The 23,034-nt window shown below is 42.8% G+C and overlaps 2 protein-coding genes across 5 annotated transcripts; one reads left to right on the forward strand and one right to left on the reverse strand.

Moving 5' to 3' along the window:
• Positions 1-81: 81 nt before the first annotated feature.
• LOC115177028 (pre-mRNA-splicing factor ATP-dependent RNA helicase DHX16) lies at positions 82-17,748 on the reverse strand. 3 transcript variants are annotated; one of them, XM_029737475.1, is made up of 21 exons: positions 17,528-17,747; positions 16,561-16,763; positions 16,225-16,457; positions 15,701-15,881; positions 15,531-15,587; positions 15,118-15,372; positions 14,718-14,954; positions 14,272-14,463; positions 13,903-14,013; positions 13,668-13,783; positions 13,274-13,484; positions 12,784-12,882; positions 12,027-12,179; positions 8,352-8,492; positions 7,982-8,144; positions 7,635-7,753; positions 5,168-5,235; positions 4,788-4,950; positions 3,801-3,962; positions 2,502-2,675; positions 82-1,305 (listed from the first exon to the last, which is right to left on the reverse strand). In XM_029737475.1, the coding sequence occupies exons 2-21, from the start codon at positions 16,756-16,758 to the stop codon at positions 1,177-1,179; spliced, it is 3,162 nt and encodes a 1,053-aa protein (XP_029593335.1). In that variant the 5' UTR covers positions 16,759-16,763; positions 17,528-17,747; the 3' UTR covers positions 82-1,176. The 3 variants fall into 3 exon arrangements, with proteins under 3 accessions (XP_029593335.1, XP_029593334.1, XP_029593336.1); XM_029737474.1 differs by having other exon boundaries at positions 15,701-15,884; XM_029737476.1 differs by lacking the exons at positions 82-1,305; positions 2,502-2,675; positions 3,801-3,962 and having other exon boundaries at positions 4,817-4,950; positions 5,135-5,235; positions 15,701-15,884; positions 17,528-17,748.
• A 97-nt stretch (positions 17,749-17,845) lies between these two features.
• LOC115177033 (lysosomal thioesterase PPT2-A) lies at positions 17,846-22,966 on the forward strand. Of its 2 annotated transcripts, none has more exons than XM_029737484.1 (8): positions 17,846-18,462; positions 20,887-21,040; positions 21,132-21,227; positions 21,531-21,566; positions 21,714-21,797; positions 22,127-22,211; positions 22,375-22,429; positions 22,528-22,966. In XM_029737484.1, exons 1-8 carry the CDS (start codon positions 18,307-18,309, stop codon positions 22,669-22,671), a joined length of 810 nt encoding a protein of 269 aa, XP_029593344.1. In that variant the 5' UTR covers positions 17,846-18,306; the 3' UTR covers positions 22,672-22,966. The 2 variants fall into 2 exon arrangements, with proteins under 2 accessions (XP_029593344.1, XP_029593343.1); XM_029737483.1 differs by having other exon boundaries at positions 18,055-18,462; positions 21,459-21,566.
• The last annotated feature ends 68 nt before the right edge of the window (positions 22,967-23,034 follow it).

Raw genomic sequence — 23,034 nt, forward strand, 5'->3', positions numbered from 1 at the left:
ACCCACTAACTACAGCAGAGGAATCTTCTGCGGTTTCTATGTCATTACGTTTAAAAAGTCCAATGCACATCAGCCAGAATGTTACTGTTGTAAATAATTTCATTCAGTTGAAAACATTCGAAGCCACTTCAGTCAAACTAATGTGCACATAATCCTAAAATCCCATCACGCTTCATTGGCTGATCCCCCAAAAAATCGTAACACAAAAAACATCCTTCAACTAACAAACCGTGATCCCAGGATGTACACGTTACTGGTAGAAAAACATTATCCTGTGCCATTCAAACAGGCAAAGCAGCAACCTAAAGATAGCCCTGATACTCTGAACTTCCTCATACAAGTAAATTAAAGACTGGAAGAAGTAGCTAATTCTGTATGGCCTATCATACGGTTAATGAATAATGGGGACAGGCATTGACAAATGTTCTTGTTAGCAACTATGTAAACGGTCAGACACTCCCATGTTAACAAAAACAAGCACTTATCGCCTAAGCTAGTCACAGGACAAAGCAAGGGCCTGTAAAAAGTTTATTCCAATAGGAAAAGAAAAGAGGAACAACACTGAAGTCAAAACAAACACAGCACTGTTGGCTTTCAGTCTGGTAGGTGTAATTGGGACAAGAAAAGACATTTACAACCCCAATACCCAGACATTGGGCAACAAAAGTTAACTATTTATGGAAAGTAAATAGGCAAACTCTCTGGTAGTCATAGGCCATTACGCACAAAGCAGTAGCCCTGTCATTTGGAGTAGTCATTTGTTTTGATCTGTCTTGCTGCTGTTTCTGCATCATGGAGTAGGGTGAAGTTACCCCTATACGCTGATATTGGGTCAGTTTTGCATTTCAGCCCTAATGGTTAGGACATGGGGAGGGGAAGCGGATCCGAGATCTGTACTTAGGGGAAACTTCACCGCGGACCCTGCATCATACCAGACACAGAAAACTCTGACAGTCCAAGTGCATAACATTTCCTTATCATCAAGCTCATCTAGCTCCAATAGGTGGTTTATGATAAATAAGCCCATAACCATACGAATGTTTATCCAGTTTATTTTTATTTTTTAATGGCTCAAGGGCCCCAAAGTAAAAAAAAAAAAATCCCAGTTCCTTATGGCAGCCCTGCTTGGCTGTCTATCTCTGAGGGGAGACAGTCTGTCTTTTCTAGTTCCTGTCCTTAGCCCAGCTCTTCCTTGGCCTTGCCCTGTTTGCGAGGCATCTTCTTACTGCTGCTGTCCTCCAGCTCCTTGTTCTTGTAGTAGTGGGGAGCCACCTCCAGCAGCCAGCTGCTGTCTATCTCAATCACCTTGAGGCAGAGAAAGAGGTTAAAATAAAAAGGGGGAAAATATATTTACATGAATTCAAAGTAATGTAAGAATAACAGCACCTTCCATCCACTTAAAATTGTATTCATTCTGTCCCATGCAGCTTAAATCTCAACATACAGTATGTACAGTGCATTCGGAAAGTATTCAGACGCCTTGACTTTTTCCACATTAGGTTACGTTGCAGCCTTATTCTAAAACCGATTAAATAAATACATATTTTCCCCCTCAATCTACACCCAATACCCCATAATGATAAAGCAAAACTAAGTTTAGAAATGTTTGCTAATATACAGTACCAGTCAAAAGTGTGGACACACCTACTCATTCCAGGGTTTTTCTTTACTTTTACTATTTTCTACATTGTAGAATAATAGTGAAGACATCACAACTATGAAATAACACATGGAATCATGTAGTAACCAAAAAAAGTGTTAAACAAATTAAATATATTTAATATTTGAGATTCTTCAAAGTAACCACCCTTTGCCTTGATGACAGCTTTGCACAGTCTTGGCATTCTTTCAACCAGCTTCATGAGGTAGTCACCTGGAATGCATTTAAATTAACAGGTGTGCCTTGTTCGTTCGACCTCATGGCTTGGTTTTTGCTCTGACATGCACTGTCAACTGTAGGACCTTATATAGACCAGTGTGTGCCTTTTCAAATCCTGTCCAATCAATTTAATTTACCACAGGTGGACTCCAATCAAGTTGTAGAAACATCTCAAGGATGATCAATGGAAACAGGATGATCCGATCTCAATTTCGAGTCTCATAGCAAAGGGTCTGAATACTTATGTAAATAACACATTTCTGTTGTTTATTTTTTATATATTTGCAAAAGTGCCTAACAACCTGTTTCACTTTGTCATTATGGGTTATTGTGTGTAGATTTCTGAGCATTTGTATTTATTTAATCAATTTTAGAATAAGGCTGTAACGTAACAAAATGTGGAAAAGTCAAGGGGTCTGAATACTTTCTGAAGGTACTGTATATAATACTGTATACAAAGACAATGCTACCTGGAGTCACTTGATATTACAACAAGACAGCAACAACTCTCCCCTAAAGTTTTACTTTGCCCTTCACGGTGGTGGATTGCTTCCAGATCTGCCTCACACGGAGAAACATACACACAAACATGACCACAAGCCTACTAGTACTGATGCCAGACCTGTCTCATGAACTCCTTGGTGGTGAAGACCAGCTCGTGGTAGATGAGCCAACGGGGCTGCTCCTCGAACAGGGAGCTGTTGGGGTGGACGTAGACTGTCTGCTGGTGCTTCACCGTCTTGAAGCCCCCCTTGCTAAGCCGCGCCGTGTGGTAGAAATACCCCGCCGTCACTGCCTGAGAGAGGGAGAGAACATTTTTTATTTAACCTTTATTTTACATGGTTGTCCATTTGAGGTCAAACTACATTTTTAAATGAAGTATCAGTGAGAGAGAGAGACAAAGAGAGGCTGTATGAGTGATTGTATGTGTGCACGCTGTGAGAGAGTATGAATGATAACGTTGTTACTGAGATGGTGAAAATTGACCGCATAAATCCCAAACGGATACAGTTTTAGACAAAAACAGATTCCTTTCGAACCTTGATTTCATACGATCACATATGCTTCTCTATTTATGTGTGGGAATACTTGGGAAGAGATGTCCTAAATTAAAATCACTTTGAGCCGATTGTATATTTTTTCTTACTTGGGGGGCCAAATAAAAACACCCACAGACTGCCTTTTGGGGAGTCCTTGTGTTTCAGTTTTACTGAGGAATGGAGTGTGATGATGATGAAGTTGGGAATTGGGAAAGCACGGAGCGTCCATTCAGATGCATATTAAGTGAACTCAACCTGCCTCTCCAACGGAGTGGCCGGCTTAACATGATTTAACTGTTTTCATGAGCAGACAAAAACTAATCCCATCTCCTAGAAAAAGGGGTCCATTCAGTCCCTCAGATCTGGTGTGAAGTGATAGGCTTATATCTCCATTTCCAGCGCAGTACTTTCTAAATCTGCACAGTCAGTGGCTTAAAGGGCCAGGCACACAGATGTAGTGTGAAGCATATTCACACATTGACTACACATGTAACAAAGAGCTTGGTGTCAGGTAAGTGTTCACACAGCAAATTAGAAGTGGAACAAAGTGGTCTAGGTCAGTGTTTCCCAGTCCTCCGGTACCCCCAACAGCACACTTCTAGTTGTAGCCCCAGATAAAAACACCTGATTCAACATGGAGGGCTTGACCTTTAGATGACAAGTTGAATCAGCTGTGCTGTTTGGGGGTATCTGAGGACTGGGAATGGGAAACACTGGTCTACACTCTGGGAGGGTGTTTTTAAAAAAATACATGGTTAACTAGAAGAAACGGTTTTATTGTGAGTTCATGGTCAAGCTGTTTTAAAGGTATGTTCATGGTTAAGCGGTTTTAAGGTGTGTTCATGGTCATGAGGTTAGGGTGCGTTCACAGTCACACTGACCTTGCGGATGGGCACAATGTCTCCGCCTGAGCTGCACACCTCCACCTCGATCCTGTCCATCAGGCCCTCCAGCTGCTCCCTGACATCCCGCGCCCGCTTCATGGAGCGGAACTGGATGAAGTTCTCGTAGCACCACTGGGTGGAGTAGCCACTCTCCAGCCACTGAGGGACAAATGATGCAGTCAATATCACAGACTGAAAACAAAACATAGAACAGCATTTCCCAAACTCTGTCCTGGGGATCCCAAGAGGTGCACGTTTAGTTTTTTGCCCTAACGCTACACAGCTGATTCAAATGATCAAAGCTTGATGATTGCTTGATTATTTGAATCAGCTGTGTAGTGCTTGGGCAAACAGCTTAGGGTCCCAAGGACTGGGAAACCCTCACATAGAACTTTGAATTTTGCTCCAAATCAGGACAAAACAGGGTCTTATTCATTGGGGGGGGGGGGGGGGGGGGTTCGGCCCCACAAATATTTAACGTTTTTGGGGGGATTTTAGTTTTTGGTCCAAAAAAATACTAAAATCACCAGGGATTCAAAAAATAAATAAATAAAATAAGTTAAATATAGAAAGTCTGTTCCAAAGTATCCCCACGAATAATTTTTAAAAAGGAGACGTGATCATGCCTCAAGGAATTAAATTATTATTATTTTCAAAACCAACCTCTTTTTGGGCTTGTGTTCAATTTGCAGTGTACAAATAATTATAATTATGTTCCGGCACCCAGACCATCCGCTCCGACAAAAATCAGCCCGCTGCTGAACATAGTTGCCTTCCCCTGCATTAGGGCATTACCATGGCTAAATGGTTTGCAACACAAAAATGAAGATGAAGTTCAGATAGAACCTCCATGTTTGGTTGTTTTTTTTCACAGTTGGTGCCAAATGAATATGACCCAGAACTGCTACCTTATATGAGACAAGTGGAAACAAAGTGGGGTAGTATCACATCTTTATCTTAACTATCAAACCCAATCCTCCTGACCTGTGTGTAGACGTTGAGCAGCACCATATGGTCTCCTCCGGGCACCACAAAGTTCTGCCTGGCGTTGTCGGCGTGAACCACCTTGTCTTTGGGCCGGTAGAAGATGGAGTTGTTCACAGACAGCATGGCCGCGATGGTCAACACCTCCTCAGAACACTTATACCTGGAGAGACAGAGGAAGATGGGGAAATGTAGTGAAATACATGAAGGCGTTTCATGTCCTGTTGAATAATTGGCAATAAAAAAAAAAGAGAGAAAGAGAAATGATGAGCAAGGTAACAGAATAATAATATAAATAGTACATTCATTCCAGGCCAGTGCCAGGATTGCCATAGAGTTTGGGAAACTGTTCTGAGGCCAGGATTGCCATAGAGACTCACTGTTCTGAGGCCAGGATCATCTTGCTCAGCATAGGGTCCACCGGCAGCTCAGCCATCCTGCGGCCCAACTGGAACAACACATATAACATGACCTTTCACATCAAATAGTCACCTTTCTAAGGTATTAGAAGGTCCATTCACCTGCCTAATGGTGATGGAATCGATTTGCCCTATTATATATCCTCCCTTCATTCCCAAAGGTCATTTGCACTTTTTAGGTTTGATTTATTCTCACCAAAGAATAAAGGGAAAGACAAAACAGTACAGATAAAAACAAAAACGCTAAAAAAATTAAATACACAAATAAGTACAAAAAAAAAGTTTGTTCAATCAGTTAAACAAAGCATACTAATTATAACTGTACATGACATACTTAGTATACAAGAAAAAACATGTTTAATTGTGTGTGGGAGTGTGAGAGTGAGAGAGAGAGTATACAAGAAAAAACATGTTTGATTGTGTGTGTGAGAGTGTGAGAGTGTGAGAGTGTGAGAGTGAGTGAGTGAGTGAGTGAGTGAGTGAGTGAGTGAGTGAGTGAGTGAGTGAGAGAGAGAGAGAGAGGCTACATGGAGGTAGTTTGGTTCATCGGGCTGACCCCTAACCTACGCTTGAAGTTATTGAGGGATGATGATGTTTTGGCAATGTGAAGATAGGAATTCCAGAGTACGAAACCTCTATCTGCTAGAGACTATGTGAGGTGCGGCAGTGGGGAGGGTAAAGGTGTCTTGTGTATGCATGGATTTGGGAATTAACCTGAATTAACCATTGAAGGGTTTAGGTAGATTGTCTGGGAGGCATGTGTATTTGTAGATGAAGGTGCATAATTTGAGTATATTAATGTTGTAGATAGACAATATATTGAGTTTCTTAAACAGCTGGAGCCAAGTAGTTAGAGGAGATGGCTAGTCTTGTATGTTTATTTTGTGTGATGAGTCATTTGAGTAGGAAGGAAGCATATGTACTGGCCCAGACAATATTGCAGGAAATAATATATGGGTAAATTAAGCTGTAGTATAGTGTCAGGAAGCAAGCCTGATGACCCAAAACACTAATCTTTCTGATGATACCAAAGGACTTCAACACTTTGCTGCACACAAAGTGAATATGATTTTCCCAGGACAACTTTTCATCAACTAGAACACCTAGGAATATAGTAGATTAAACCTGGTCCATTTCATTTCCACCAATTGAGATTCTGGCTCGTTTAAAAATATATCTGATTCTTACCAGTAAATACAACGAAGTTAGATTTTTGATTACATTTAAAAAGATTTTTGATTACATTTAAAAGATAATTTGTTTATCTGGAAATTCAGAAAACTTTCCCATGCCTGAGTTGGCTTCGTTGACTAGTGAATCGAAATTCTCGTGTGATAAAATCAAGTTGGTATCCTCAGCAAAAAGAATGGGAAGTATGGTAGAAGACACAGCAGCAAGGTCATTGATATAGATTAGTAATAACAAAGGTCCAAGGATCGAACCCTGTGGAATGCCACAGGATATCTTGACCCTGGCAGATATGGTTTGTGGGCGTTTAAACACGAGATGGAGGAGTCCACCGTGCCCGAGATCCAGAGAACTAACCTGGGCAACGTGGTGCTACTGCTCAAGAGCTTGGGTATGGAACAGTTCTCTATCATAAACGTAACTATATAGCCACGTATAATGTATAATCACGAAAACCGTAATAATGCAATTTAGCAAGTAATATTTCATGATCAACCCTGTCAAACACTTTAGATAAATCTAGAAAGATGCCAAGAGCGTATTCATTGTTGTCCAGGGCTGTAAAGAGTTTATCCACAAGTTGTAAGAGCCAAATCTGTGGATTAGTTTTTACAAAAAACATTTTTGGTGGTCATATAGAATAGTGTTGGTTTAAATGTTTCAACATTCTTTTATACAACAGTATCTCTAGGATTTTAGAAAAACACAGTAGTACAGATACTGTGCAATAATTTGTAAAAGATCTTGGATCCCCAGATATATAGAGGGGGATAACTTTGGCAATTTTCAAATCTTTAGGAACAACACCAGTTTGCATTGATTTGGTGAAGATTTACGTTAGAGGCTCAATAATGGAGGAAGACAACGATTTCACCAAAAAGGCACCTCATCATGACTTGCTGATTTCTTTAAGTTACCAATCACCTCCATGACATTAGGAGGATCAAACTAAATCAGAGAAAGGAAAATGTCCCTTAATGTAAGCCAAGGGACTTCCATAAATGTTTTGGATTTTCGTTGACAGAGAGGAACCCACATTCGCAAAAAAGTTATTCGATTCACATGAGATAACACCAGGATCACTACAGGTCTTATTTCCAACAATAAATTGAGATGGGATAGCCGTAGAAGCCTTTTTCTTATTCAACTGATTTAACAAGGGAGGAGGGAACGGTGCCAATGCGATTGAAAAGTATTGGAATGGTGCAGTTGTTTTGATAGACAGTCAGGCGTTCGTTACCTTGGTGAGCTCTCCGAGGTGGTTGAGTGCACCCAGGGCGTACAGCTGCTCCAGAGCTAGCACCAGGGTCTCGTGAGGCGGCGGGTCCATGAAGTCAAAGTGGATGAGGTCATTAATTCCTGTCGGGGAAAAAAATATATATGCCACTACAAAGTAAAACAAATCGACACGTGGGTTTGAGAATCATAATGGAGGCCCTTTGGTCCACTAAGTCAAGTAAGTCAAACTCATAATAGTGAACTACAGACTATACTTCAGTGGATTACTTCAAGAGGACTCCTGTGCTTTTTAAAACGTGTTTTCTGATTCAGCACTGTGACATGACTTATAAAGCGTTTGTTCCATACCCAAGCTCTTGAGCAGTAGCACCACGTTGCCCAGGTTAGTTCGCTGGATCTCAGGCACGGTGGACTCCTCCATCTCGTGTTTAAACGCCCACGCAGTGTAGAGACGGAAACACTTCCCAGCCGCCACTCTGCCTGCACGACCTGCTCGCTGATTGGCTGAGGCCTGTGGTGGATAAAAACACAGATGGAGTCAGCAAACGGTCAGAATGTTGTCCAGAGAACTAAAAACAAAAATCTACAAAAAAGACAGTCAAAGAAACAGGTGTTTGAAATACTGGCAAGAGGCATCTTCCACAACTACAGTACAACAACACTTTCTCTGACAATGACAACAAAATGTCTCATTTGAAATCCAAAGCTAGCGTGTTACCCGTGAGCAAGGCGTGACAATCAGAGACTCCATCCCAGTGCGAGCGTTATAGCTCTTCTGCTTGCAGAAGCCTGGATCTATGACGTATATGATCCCATCGATGGTTAGAGAGGTCTCTGCAATGTTAGTGGCCACCACCACCTAAGGACACGCAGAGGGAGGAACCTTTGTACATCAGATAATGTGTTCGTACACAACACCACAAGAGAATGAGAAACATGGAGGTAGGAATCTGAAGAATGTGGTCTTATTGGTCAAATCAAATGTTATTTGTCACATGCGCCGAATACAACAGGTGTACACCTTACCGTGAAATGCTTACTTACAAGCCTTTAACCAAGAATGCTTCAAAACATTTTTTTTAAAGTAAAAAAATAGATCAGTAGAAAATAGAAAATAAAACAAATAATTAAACCGCAGCAGTAAAATAACAAGCAAGGCTATATACAGGGGGTGCCGGTACAGAGTCAATGTGCAGGGGCACCGGTTAGTCGAGGTAATTCAGGTAATATGTACATGTAGGTAGAGTTAAAGTCACTTTGCATAGACTTTAAACAGAGTAGCAGCAGCATAAAAGAGGGGTCTGGGTAGCCCTTTGATTAGCTGTTCAGGAGTCTTATGGCTTGGAGGTAGAAGCTGTTAAGAAGCCTTTTGGACCTCGACTTGGCACTCCGGTACCGCTTGCTGTGTGGTAGCAGAGAGAACAGTATATGACTAGGGTGGCTGGAGTCTGACAATTTTTAGGGCCTTCCTCTGACACTGCCTGGTATAGAGGTCCTGGATGGCAGGAATCTTGGCCCCAGTGATGTACTGGGCCATACGCACTACCCTCTGTAGTGCTTTGCAGTCGGAGGCCGAACAGTTGCCATACCAGGCAGTGACCCAACCAGTCAGGATGCTCTCGATGGTGCGCCGGTAGAACCTTTTGAGGATCTAAGGACCCATGCCAAATCTTTTCAGTCTTCTGAGGGGGAATAGCCTTTGTCGTGGCCTCTTCACAACAGTCTTAGTGTGCTTGGACCATGATAGTTTGTTGGTGATGTGGACACCAAGTAATTTGAAGCTCTCAACCTGCTCCACTGCAGCCCCGTCGATGAGAATGGGGGCGTGCTTGGTCCTCCCTTTCCTGTAGTCCACAATCATCTCCTTTGTCTTGATCACGTTGAGGGAGCGGTTGTTGTCCTGGCACCACACGGCCAGGTCTCTGACCTCATCCCTATAGGCTGTCTCATCGTTGTCCATGATCAGGCCTACCACTGTTGTGTCATCGATAAACTTGTTGGAGTCTTACCTGGCCATGCAGTCATGAGTGAACAGGGAGTACAGGGGGGAGTGAGCACGCACCTGAGGGGCCCCAGTGTTGAGGATCAGCGTGGTGGATGTGTTGTTACCTACCCTTACCACCAGGGGGACGGCCCTTCAGGAAGTCCAGGATCCAGTTGTAGAGGGAGGTGTTTAGTCCCAGGGTCCTTAGCTTATTGATGAGCTTTGAGGGCACTATGGTGTTGATCGCTGAGCTCTAGTCAATGAATAGAATTCTCACATAGGTGTTCCTTTTGTCCAGGTGGGAAAGGGCAGTCTGGAGTGCAGTAGAGATTGCATCATCTGTGGATCTGTTGGGGCAGTATGCAAATTGGAGCGGGTCTAGTGTTTCTGGGATAATGGTGTTGATGTGAGCAATGGCCAGCCTTTCAAAGCACTTCATGGCTACAGATGTGAGTGCTATGGGTCAGTAGTCATTTAGCCAGGTTACCTTAGTGTTCTTGGTCACAGGGACTATGGTGGTCTGCCTAAAACATGTTGGTATTACAGACTCGGACAGGGACAGGTTGAAAATGTCAGTGAAGACACTTGCCAGTTGGTCAGCGCATGCTCGGAGTACACGTCCAGGTAACCTGTCTGGCCCTGGGGCCTTGTGAATGTTGACCTGTTTAAAGGTCTTACATCGGCTACGGAGAGCGTGATCACACAGTCGTCCAGAACAGCTCTTGCTCTTATGCATGTTTCAGTGTTACTTGCCTTGAAGCGAGCATAGAAGTAATTTAGCTTGTCTGGTAGGTTTGTGTCACTGGGCATCTCGTGGCTCTGCTTCCCTTTGTAGTCTAATAGTTTGCAAGCCCTGCCACATACAACATGCGCCGGAGCATTACAATCTTAGTCCTGTATTGACGCTTTGCCTGTTTGATGGTTCGTCGGAGGTCATAGCGGGATTTCTTATAAGCTTCCTGAAAGCGGCAGCTCTACCCTTTTGCTCAGTGCGGATGTTGCCTGCAATCCATGGATTCTGGTATGTACGTACGGTCACTGTGGGGAGGACGTCATCGATACACTTATTGATGAAGCCAGTGACTGATGTGGTGTACCTCAATGCCATCGGAAGAATCCCGGAACATATTCCAGTCTGTGCTAGCAAAACAGTCCTGTAGTTTAGTCTCTGCTTCATCTGACCACTTTTTTATAGACCGAGTCACTGGAACTTCCTGCTTTAGTTTTTGCTTGTAAGTAGGAATCAGGAAGATAGAATCATGGTCAGATTTGCCAAATGGAGGGCGAGTGAGAGCTTTGTACGCATCTCTGTGTGTAAAGTAAAGGTGGTCTGGACTTTTTTTCCCCTCTGGTTGCACATTTAACAAGCTGATAGAAATTAGGTCAAACTGATTTCAGTTTCCCTGCATTAAAGTCCCCGGCCACTAGGAGCGCCGCCTCTGGATATGCGTTTTCCTGTTTGCTTATGGCCGTATACAGCTCATCGAGTCCGGTCTTAGTGCCAGCATCGGTCTGCGGTGGTATATTGACAGCTACAAAAACTATAGATGTAAACTCTCTTGGTAAATAGTGTGGTCTATAGCTTATCATGAGATACTCTACCTCAGGCGAGCAAAACCTCGAGACTTCCTTAGATTTCATGCACCAGCTGTTGTTTACAAATATACATAGGCCGCCGCTCCTCGTCTTACCACCGCTGTTCTATTCTGCTGAAAAAGCTTAAAACCCGCCAGCTGTGTTAATCATGTTGTTGTTCAGCCACGACTCGGTGAAAGATAAGATATTAGAGTTTTTAATGTCTCGTTGGTAGGATATAAGTGCTCGTAGTTCGTCTATTTTATTAATCGATTGATTGTACGTTGTCTAATAGGACCGACGGTAAAGGCGACGGACCGCCATCCATGATATCTCCGTCTTTTCGCTCCTGCGAATGACGGGGATGAGGGCCTTGTCGGGTGTCTGTAGTAAATCCTTCCTGTCCGACTCGTTGAAGAAGAATTCCTCCAGTACGGGGTGAGTAATCGCTGCCCTGATATCGAGAAGCTCCTTTCGGTCATAAGACACGGTGGCAGAAACATTACGTATAAAATAAGTTACTAATAATGCGAAAAAACACACACAATAGCACAATTGGTAAGAGGATCATAAAACGGTGGCCATCTCCTTTGGCGCCATTAGCGTAAAATGCGGCAAATGACATAGTAGAATAGAATCTACTACATTGACATAAGTGCAGCGTGAAATCTACAATAACCTAGGTTGGGTTGGATTTCCCTTTGGGTAAAGAAAATAATGCATACATATTTTTTTAACATTATTTGATCACAGAGGATAAAACATATTTCCAAAGTGGTCCTTGAGCACCCCCCTAGTGGCCCAAGTTTAAATGGACAGAAGAGAAACTCTCACCTTGCGTGAGCCAGGGGGTGTGGGGCTGAAGATCTTGGCCTGCATGTCTGAAGGTAGGTTGGCGTAGATGGGAAGCACCAGAAGCTCCGATATCTTAGAACCCAAACGCCTGCATCTCTCCTGCAGCAGCTCACAGCAAGTCTCAATCTCCTCCTGTGGAAATAGAGAGAGACGGGAGAGCGGTAAGGACAGACACCTTGGCAGAAATATATGTGTAATTTATTTATTTGACCTGGTAAGTTGACTGAGAACACGTTCTCATTTACAGGAACGACCTGGGGAATAGTTACAGGGGAGGAGAGATGAATGAGCCAATTGGAAGCTGGGGATGATTAGGTGGCCATGATGGTATGAGGGCCAGATTTAGCCAGGACACCGGGGTTAACACCCCTACTGAGAGTCAGTATGACCGTTTAACATCCCACCCGAAAGACGGCACCCTACACATTAAAGAGCCACATACAGAATAAATAGACTTTAGATGGTTGCTGATGTAGTGTGATTTACGAGATGCAGTGTGATTTGCGAGATGCAGTGTGATTTGCGAGATGCAGTGTGATTTGCGAGATGCAGTGTGATTTGCGAGATGCAGTGTGATTTGAAGCAGGCCTAGCTAATGTGTAGTGACTGATGTAGGATCTGATGTTGAGCGAGAGCAGATGTAATGTGATGTAGTAGCCGAGGTAGATGATGTAGCAGCTGATGTAATGTGAATGTCAGCGTTGAGGTGAGGGGTCAAGGTGCGAGTGTGCCAGACCTGTCCAGTGAGGAAGACCAGACAGTCTCCGGGGGGCTGTGTGACGTGGATCTGTAGCACCGACACAACACAGGCCTCCAGGTAGTCTGCCTCAGGAGCCTGAGAGAGAGAGAGAGAGAGAAAGGAAATAGTAAACAATACCAGACAGCAAAGAGTACAACAAAAGAACAGATATTTGACCTACATTAGTATCATCCAGCACTTCTCACAAGTGAAATGATTCACATTCTAAAAGGTATTTACAGTCATTCAAAGTTATGCCTATGGCTGCATTCCATTTCTTCCACCTTCTCTCGAAGAGTGCACTTGCTTACTTCCTGTCGCAGATTTAAAAGGCTCTATATTGGTTTAAAAATTGCCCGGAGGGAGTTTTCATGTTAAATCCCTTGTGGGAAATGCGCAAGTGCACACTTCGGGAGAACGGTGGAGAATGGGGATGCAATCTTTTGTCCTGAGGCCACTTCACTATACAGATGGTCAGCGGAGGTACCTTCGTGTAGAAGATGTCCACAGGGAACCTCCTGCCGGGGATTCTGAATACCGGCGCGTCGTCGAAGAAGCAGGAGAAGCGCTCTGTGTCCAAGGTGGCGCTGGCCACCAGCACCTTCAGGTCCGGACGGAACCGGGCAATGTCCTTGATCAGGCCAAACAGGATGTCTGTGTGCAGTGTCCGCTCGTGGGCCTCATCAATGATGACCACACTGAGAGAGAGGAAGGGATCTTTGATCATTTATTGTTGTACTGTCATACTGACCATAAACAACATGGCAGGGAATTATTTCATTTCTTATTTTTCTAAAACATAATATACCACTTTTAAACATAAACCTCTACACATGGGAAACATATCTAAAGATAAGGACAGACAGGACATATAGTGGTACCTGTAGCTGGCCAGATCAGGCTCTGTCAGGAACTCTCTGAGCAGCATTCCGTCAGTCATGTATTTGAGTACCGTCCTCTCCGACGTACAGTCCTCAAAACGGATACTGTAGCCTACCTGAGGAAGAAAGGGGTGGTTGGACAAATAAGGTGAGTTTATGTTATGTTTTCTACCATATACAGTAAGAATTATTTATGCTTCATCGGAGTGAAAGAGAGCGATTGTGCCATTTTCACCTCGTTGCCCAGCTTGACGCCCACTTCTTGTGCCACCCTGGCCGCTACGGACATGGCTGCCACTCTACGAGGCTGGGTACACCCAATCTTCATGCCTCCATCATTGTAGCCCTAGGAGATGTAAACCCAGACAACAGGTCAACAAAGGTAACATGCACAGAAAAGCATAATGCCACAAATGGATCCGTGTGGAAGACTACAATTGTTTGTTTAAGTGAAAAGAGTGACAAAACACTGAAGATTCAAGATGACTTTGTCAAACGTACACAAAATGTCCAATGGAAATGTGTCCTCTGCTTTTCTCTAACCTCTTTGATATGTGCCCATAATAATGTTTATGGACGTGGCCCTTGAATAATGTGTACCCACCGACTCCATGAGGAACTGGGGGATCTGGGTGGTCTTGCCGGAGCCCGTCTCTCCCTCGATGACCAGGATCTGGTGCTGCTGGATGGCCAGGAGCAGGTCCTCTCTGTATGGGAACACGGGGAGGCTGCGTCTCACTTCCTGGATGGACTGCTTCTGGACCTCCGCCTGGGACAGGGCTGCCTGCTCCTGCTCCTGGAAACACACAGCATACAGAGATGAAGACAATATTACAATTGCACTGTATTGTTCATTGTGAAATGGAAATGTGTCCTTGGCACAGTTAGAAACGCTACAGAAGCTCAGGTGTGCATTGGTTGATTATGTATGGAATGTAAAATATTTTCTGAATTTGAATTATGACAATATTTTGTTCGACTAATATCCATAACTATAGCTTTATTCCTTGCAATCTATCACAGATAAATGCTTAACGTTTAACAACCCACCTTCTCATCCTGGGTTCCCTTCATGATGACGGCACTGCTGACAAAGTTGATCATCTCGTCCTCCTCCAGGATCAGCTGGTACTTCTCTCTTTCTGCCTTCAACCCTTTCTCCCTCTCCTTCTTGGCCCCGAAGATGAGCGAGGCGGTCTTCAACCTCTCCTCCTCCCAGCGACCCTGCTCTCCTCCACCCTCCATGGGCATCTCCAACTCCAGCTCCATGTCCCTCTGAGGAATATCCTGGAGAGATGCGGAGAGAGGGAGGGACAGAGGAAGAGGGAAATAGAGTGAGCGAGATATATATAATCAACCCCCGGATCCTAGTGTTTTACATATCTCCATTTCAACAAGAGTACTGGCTATCCACGACAGGACCATTACCAGCCAACTATCTCCTCCTTACTTTACTCCTCTTCTCCTCCGGCATGTAGTATCTGTTCTTCCTCTCCTCCTTCTCCTTGGCGCCGGCTTTCTTGTAGTCCTTGGCCAGGTCTCTGAGGTTGCGCTTGTACTCCAGCTCCTTCCGCTCCCTCTCCGTCAGCGCGTCCGTGGAGAACAGGTACTCCTCGTCGGCTATCTCCGCCTCCAGGTCCTCCAGTTTCTCAGCCTCTCTCTTGGACAGGTAGTTCCTGCGAGACTCCTTCCGCAGCTCTGGAAGCTATAGAAAAGAGGATAAGATAGGTGGTGACCATAGACATATGAGTGAGGGGCTCTCCCTGTTCTAGTAATTCTATTTCTACTGTGTTTTTTTTTTTTTATACCTAGACGATAGTCTATTATACGATAAGTTACTGGGAATTTTAATAATGTGCTCACGATTTTCTTGTGATCTTCCTCGGCCATCTTTAGTCTTTTCTGAGCCTCCTCGTAGCCCTGGTGAAAAGGTAATGGAAAAACATTTAGCCAAAAAAATCAAAACACACCTACAAGTACACTAGTAAGTCAAATGGACTGGGTTGGGTTCCATCACTGATAGTCAATCCCACCTTCTTGTCCGTTCTCTCCATGATGTTCCTCGTCTTGTCTTTGTCCTTCAGTTTCATCCGTTCGGCAAAGGCATCCCTCTCTTCCAGATCCAGTACGCGTTCTCTCTCTTCCTTCTCCCACTCCTCCTCCTCCTCCTCTTCATCCTTCTTACTGGACTTCTGGCCACCATGGCCCAGCTTACTGCTGAGAAAGGGCCTTTTAGAAACTCAAATCACACAATCTAAGTGGAGGCTTGTTCAAGCAAGCATTGAAGCCACGGAGGAGTAGCAGCTGAAAAATGAAGACTACACAGCATGAAAACAATGAAAATATTCTCGGGTAACTGGCTTCATTGTTGTAATGTATTTATGGTTGCAATTCAGTTAATGAGACCATAGACTCCAGAAGCTGCATCCTGTCTCCCTGAAGTCCATACAAGTCAAATACAGCTGTCAACATTCAGCTAAAAAGCAACAAAAGAGAGGAAAGCAGGTAGAACGTGTCACAAGCAAGCAACATGAAACTCCATTCCCAGGTTGATTACCTTTTAGGGGTCTCCTCTTCACTAGATGATTGACTCTCCTCCCTTTTCCTGAGGTGCTTCCTCTTATCGCCTCTGTCTTTACTTTTCTTCTTCTCCTTCTCCCTCTCTCTCACTGCCTCTCCGTCACTCTCGCTGTCCGACAGTAGGGTGTAAGTTCGATTCTTCCTCTCAATCTCCATGACATGTCGCTCTATCGCTCTGGCTGGCTTTTCAACCACTTGCTTACGAGGAATCTGAATCACAGAGATCAAAGTCATTTCTAGATGCTCATAATAACCACGGTCAACATAATAAACAAGCACGCAGTTAAAACACAAAGAAAGCAAATCGTTTGACCTTTTCATACAGTTCCTGTGCAAAGGCGATCACACTCTGATTAATGTCGATGGTGCCCGTCGACTTGAGGTGGGTCACAAAGTCTTGAGAGCTCGAGGATTTACGCGCGGAGCCGATCATGAACTGGGCGACATATCTGTCACTAAGGCCAAGGATGTCGTGCAGACTGTCGCTCACCCATTGTTCTAGGTTTGCCATTTTGCCTAATTGGGAGACAAAATCAGTTAGCTACGGTATACAGTAGATGTAGACAGAGAGTTGTATAGTACTAGGTATCACTGGAGACTGCTGAGGGGAAAATGGCTCCTAATAATTGCGTACCCCGCTCCAGTCATTACCACGAGCCAGTTCTCCTCAATTAAGGTGCCACCAACCTCCTGTGCTAGGTATGTAAAATGTCATATGAATGGGGAACTTCTGTAGCAATGGTGATGATGTAGCAGGGAATGGCTAGCACAGCAAGATTCATATGCCACACAAGGGTATATCGAAGCAATAAGGCAGGAGGGGGTGTGGTATATGACTACGGGCTGTTCTTAGGCACGAAGCAACGTGGAGTGGCTGGATACAGCCCTTACCCATGGTATATTGGCCATATACGACAAACCACCAAGGGGCCTTAAAGGTATTATAAACTGGTTAACAATGTAATTAGATGAGTAAAAATATTTTTGACAATATACCACGGGTACGACAAAACATGTATTTTACCTACTCTAATTACGTTGGTAACCAGTTTATAGCAATAAGGCACCATGGGGACGCGTTGCGTCGTGCAGGAGAACAGCCTCATGTGGAGTTGCCTTACTGCTTAATTATAAAACGGAATAGATCCGCTGCATGATCTTAAGTAGGAACTATCGAAATGAAAGCCCTCTAGCTTTTCTTTCTCTCCTTTATTTGCTCTTTGAAGATCTGAAGAGAAAACTATTCATTACGTTGATAGGTAGCTAGCTAGCCACCTTACCTTGTTTTGAAACCTTCACGCAATGAACATAGGGGTGATCGATGAAAACAGCACAACATGCAGCAGCTAGCAAGCTTAGCAAAGTTCATTTCCTTCACGCCTGGCTAATACGTGGACGTTTAACTAACGAGCGAAGTCAATCCTAATAACAATCATGTCAGTTTCAATTACACTCGTTAAGCAAAACTTATCCACAACTTGTTGCTAGCTGCCCACTCCATCCATGGTGCGACAACCGGAAGCGGAATAACGTATTTCAATAAGTGTCTGTTCGGATTCTGCCCCCTGGTGGCTGGTGTACAGAACAACTCAATCAGAACAAGTGTGCACTGCGCGTTTTGTTTGTCCAAATGATGGCTACTCAAATGATCTGCAACTCACATCGGTCGTCGTTAATACCATAAGTTTATGAGGCATGTTGCATTACACTCAGTGGTTAAAGACTTTTTGTGAGTGGAATTTATCCACAAAAAGCGTATACCTCCCTTAAAGAGCGTGTAGTGACCATTGAATCATAGTGAATTAAATTGATGGCACCAAACACTCAAAGTCAAGCGAGGCTAGCATGCGCCTGACATTGAATTAAGATGATAAATGAGGAAGAAGGAGTGTCTTCTTCTTCCGCGAACAGCACAACAGAGGTGTAATAATGAAAGTAGGCAACCATCGTAAACTGGAACTTAAATGTCAATTTTCATTTATGCTAGGGTGATGCAACCAATTGTTCTATCCTGCACGCTGAAGGAACCAAACTTTATTTATCGGTGGTTTAATTGAGAATGAGATCGTCGTTGAACATCAATGTCAATGGACTTCTGCTGCTCTTATGTGGAGTTAACCTGGCCGGCACACTTGGGTACAAACCTGTCATCATTGTTCACGGCCTCTTTGACGGCCCTAAACAGTTCCTTATGATGAGTCGTTTGATACAAGAGGTACGTTTGTAAGAGGCTACACACATTTAACCATAATTATATACTTATTAAACAGAAAAGAAAACAATTATTATGAAAATTGAGACTGATTAGATCATTGAGGTGTACAGTACCAGTCAAAAGTTTGGACACACCTTCTCATTCAAGGGTTTTTCTTTATTTTTTTTACTATTTTCTACATTGTAGAATAATAGTGGAGACAACTATGAAATAACACATTTGGAATCATGTAATAACCAAAAAAGTGTTAAATAAATCAAAATATATTTTATATTTGAGATTCTTCAAAACTGTGTGGTTTGAGCAGTGAATGCTGATTGGCTGAAAGCCGTGGTATATCAGACGTATACCACAGGTATGAAAAAACATGTATTTTTACTGCCTTAATTATGTTGGTAACCAGTTTATAATAACAATAGGGGACCTCGGGTGTTTGTGGTATATTGCCAATACATCACGGCTAAGGGCTGTATCCAGGCATTCAGTGTTATGTCGTGCATAAGAACAGCCCTGAGCCATGGTATATTGGCCATAAACTGTACCACACCCCGCCCCCAGCCTTATTGCTTAAATATACCACGGGTATGATGCAAAATTACTTGTTTGCTGTTCTAATTACGTTGATAACCAGTTTATAATATCAATAAGGCACCTCAGGGGTTTGTGGTATATTGCCAATAACCATGGGTAAGGGCTGTACCCAGGCACTCCACATTGCATTGTTCATGAGAACAGCCCTTAGCCATGATGTATTGGCAATATACCACACCCTCTCGGACTTTATTTGCTTAAGTATAATGATATGATGGGCCAATATTACAGGCTGAAAACGTTGTGTTTGCTCTTGGTATTGGGGAAATTATGGATGGACGACTTGGAACATCTGCTTTTTTCTCTCTGGAGAATGTTTAACAGGACAATGGCCACAGGTGTTTAGAGGAATAGAATGTTATGTATGATTTACATTTGTATCACAGGTGTTTAGAGGAATAGAATGTTACGTATGATTTACATTTGTATCACAGGTGTTTAGAGGAATAGAATGTTACGTATGATTTACATTTGTATCACAGGTGTTTAGAGGAATAGAATGTTACGTATGATTTACATTTGTATCACAGGTGTTTAGAGGAATAGAATGTTACGTATGATTTACATTTGTATCACAGTTGTTTAGAGGAATAGAATGTTACGTATGGTTTACATTTGTATCACAGGTGTTTAGAGGAATAGAATGTTACGTATGATATACATTTGTATCACAGGTGTTTAGAGGAATAGAATGTTACGTATGATTTACATTTGTATCACAGGTGTTTAGAGGAATAGAATGTTACGTATGATATACATTTGTATCACAGGTGCACTAAAACAGGATCTGATCAAATTCTCACTTCATGTGAAACTGTTTCCATGGATACTTATGTGGGGGGAAAAAGAAAGTGAGAGTACTTTATACAGTGTGTGAGTGATAAAATATGTTTATTGGGCCACCAAAATATTTTACACCTAGTAACTCATAAATAATGAATAGAAATATTAAAAGCATCCACTTCAGTTTCAGGTGAAGTGAGAATTTTAGAAGGTCCTGTTTTAGTGCGCCTGTGATACAAATGTATATCATACATAACATTCTATTCCACTAAACACCTGTGATACAAATGTAAATCATACATAACAACGTAATGTGGAGTGCCTGGATACCGCCCTTACCCGTGCTTTATTGGCAATATACCACAAACACCCCGTAGTGCCTTATTGTTATTATAAACTGGTTACCAATGTAATTGGAACAGTAACGAAGTAATTTTGCATCATACCTGTGGTATATTTAAGCAATAATGCCTGGGGGGCGGGGTGTGGTATATGGCCAATATACCACGGCTAAGGGGTGTTCTTATGCACGATGTGGAGGGCCTGGATACAGCCCTTAGCCGTGGTGTATTGGAAATATACCACAAACACCCCGTAGTGCCTTATTGTTATTATAAACTGGTTACCAACATAATTAGGGCAGTAAAAATACATGTTTTTTCACACCCGTGGTATACGGTCTGATATACCACAGCGTTCAGCCAATCAGCATTCAGGGCTCGACCCACCCAGTTTATAATGTATGTTATAATATGATAGGATCGTTTTTTAACAGTTTGACTAATTCATTCTAATTAACTTAATCATTATGACACACCCCTCACTATTGTCATTGGTTGCCTACATAACCTGGTTCAAGTAATCATGGCATTACCCTGAAGAAGGCACAGTGATGCTGATATGTTGGTAAATAGCCAATAAATTACTGGGAGTTTATATATGGAGTGTGCGACTCTCGTTATTTTTATATAATATGATAGGATAACATGTTTCAGGCACATCGTTTTTTTGTTGTAACTTGCAATATAAGCTGATGTATTCTTTTGACAGGCCCATCCAGGTACCAACGTGTCAGTGATAGATCTGTATGATAACATGGCCAGCCTGAAGCCACTGTGGGTGCAGGTGCAGGGCTTCAAAGAGCTGCTCTATCCAATCATGCAGGAGGCAGAGAATGGCATCCATCTTATCTGCTTCTCACAAGGTCTCTCTATCTCAGTTATTTAGCATTTTTGGAACAAGACATAGAGATATAGCTCTTTCCGCTTAATGCTGTCTTCCCCTGCTACTCTTAGGTGGTCTGATATGTCGAGGACTTCTTTCTACACTTCCTGACCATAATGTCCAGTCCTTCATCTCCCTCTCATCACCACAGGCTGGCCAGTATGGAGGTCAGTGATGGTCACTTTCTTCTCCTAAGTAATTTTTTTTATCAGGCAAGGCCTAGGTATAGCTCTTTCTAACACAATGAAGTTTTGCTTTTTGTCATACAACAAAGCAAAACAAATTATATTAATGTCTCACATTTCAAATAAAAAGTGAAACTTTGCAAGCCGTGTGTAAATTTGAAACACATATGCTCCACACATTTTACTAGCCTTTTCGTTGTGCTTCTCCCACAGACACAGACATTCTGAAAATGTTTTTTCCTCACTATCTAAAGGCCCGTGTTTTTCACGTGTGTTACTCTTCAGTAGGACAGAAATGGTCCATCTGCAACTTCTGGAATGGTAAGAGAGAAATGAGTAGTTAAAGGGGAACTTCAGTGTCGGACAAATAGAGAACCAGAACATTCGTTTGTAAATGTGTATCTGAGTACAGTAAGGAGGCTCACAACTGTTCCTTTGTGCTTGCACCAAAATGTTTTGTCCTACCAGACCCACACCAAAGAGAACGCTTCCTGAAGAGCAGCAATTATCTGGCCCTGCTGAATGGAGAGAGACCACACAGGGAAATGACCGGTACTGAAATTCATTCCTACTGCAGATATCTCAGTATCCAAAACTGAAAATTTAGATTAGTACCATTAACTGATAAGGGCCAGACAAAATCTCCAGCGAAGTTCCTTACTTCTCCTTTCACACTGTCTTGTCTGCATAATGGGCAAACATTTTGTAGCAACATATTATGTTTTGGCTTAAATTTATTTCTCTCAATATATATTTGATAAAACTGCAGATTCAGTCTGGCCCTACTGACACTGTTGTCCTAAGTAGTTTTAAATTCTATAAAATGTGGAGAGACATAGTTACTCTCAGAACAAATAAATGTATCGCTCTCTAATCATCAGAGTGGAGGAAGAATTTCCTGCGAATCAACAAGCTGGTGTTGATTGGAGGACCAGATGATGGAGTGATTACACCATGGGAGTCCAGGTATCCATGGTCACCATCACCACCATTATTTTACACTAAATGAATTGCTCTGTTGTATATCCTGCATTCTTACACACACACTGGTTGCATCTCTGAGACGTGGGCTCGACACTAGTGACACTCTATACCTATTGGACTAACCATGTCTGTTCTCTCCAATCAGTCACTTTGGATTTTATGACATTAACGAAACCATTGTTGAGATGAAGAACCAGGAAGTAAGTTACTTTAATGGTACCATCTACCATCATTGATAATGTTCATGTCCTAATGTGATGGATAACTATGTGCTTCTCTGTCTCTCTCATTTGAATAGTGGTACGGGAGGGATTCGTTTGGGCTGAAGACACTGCATGCTCGTGGAGACCTGGCTGTGTATGTGCTCTCAGGGGTGAAGCACGGCTATTGGCATTCGAATGAGACGGTGTTCAGAGGCTGCATAGAGGAGTGGCTGACATGAACATGCTCACATTCACACATACACACTGAATATAATGTTCACAGAAAAGGTTCTGCAAATTGTCTTTAATTGACATGTCATAGTTGTATGTAGTGCCTATTTTATGTTTTTATACAGTATTGTTTGTGATTAGGAAACAGCGAAATCAAGTGTTTTTTGTGCAGTAATAGGAAATACACCGAATGTAACTACATTTCACATGGTGTGTTCTTGCCCAATGCTTTCACTCTTCTCCTGGTGAATCAGACTTGTTTCCCTCTTTGAATAAATCTGTGTGATAAGGGTATAATCTTTATATTTGACTGAATTTTCAAAATGATTACAGAACATTGGACTACCAAGTTGGCACACAATCGCCCAAGC

Source organism: Salmo trutta, chromosome 37, assembly GCF_901001165.1.
Source record: "Salmo trutta chromosome 37, fSalTru1.1, whole genome shotgun sequence".
NCBI lineage: Eukaryota > Metazoa > Chordata > Actinopteri > Salmoniformes > Salmonidae > Salmo > Salmo trutta.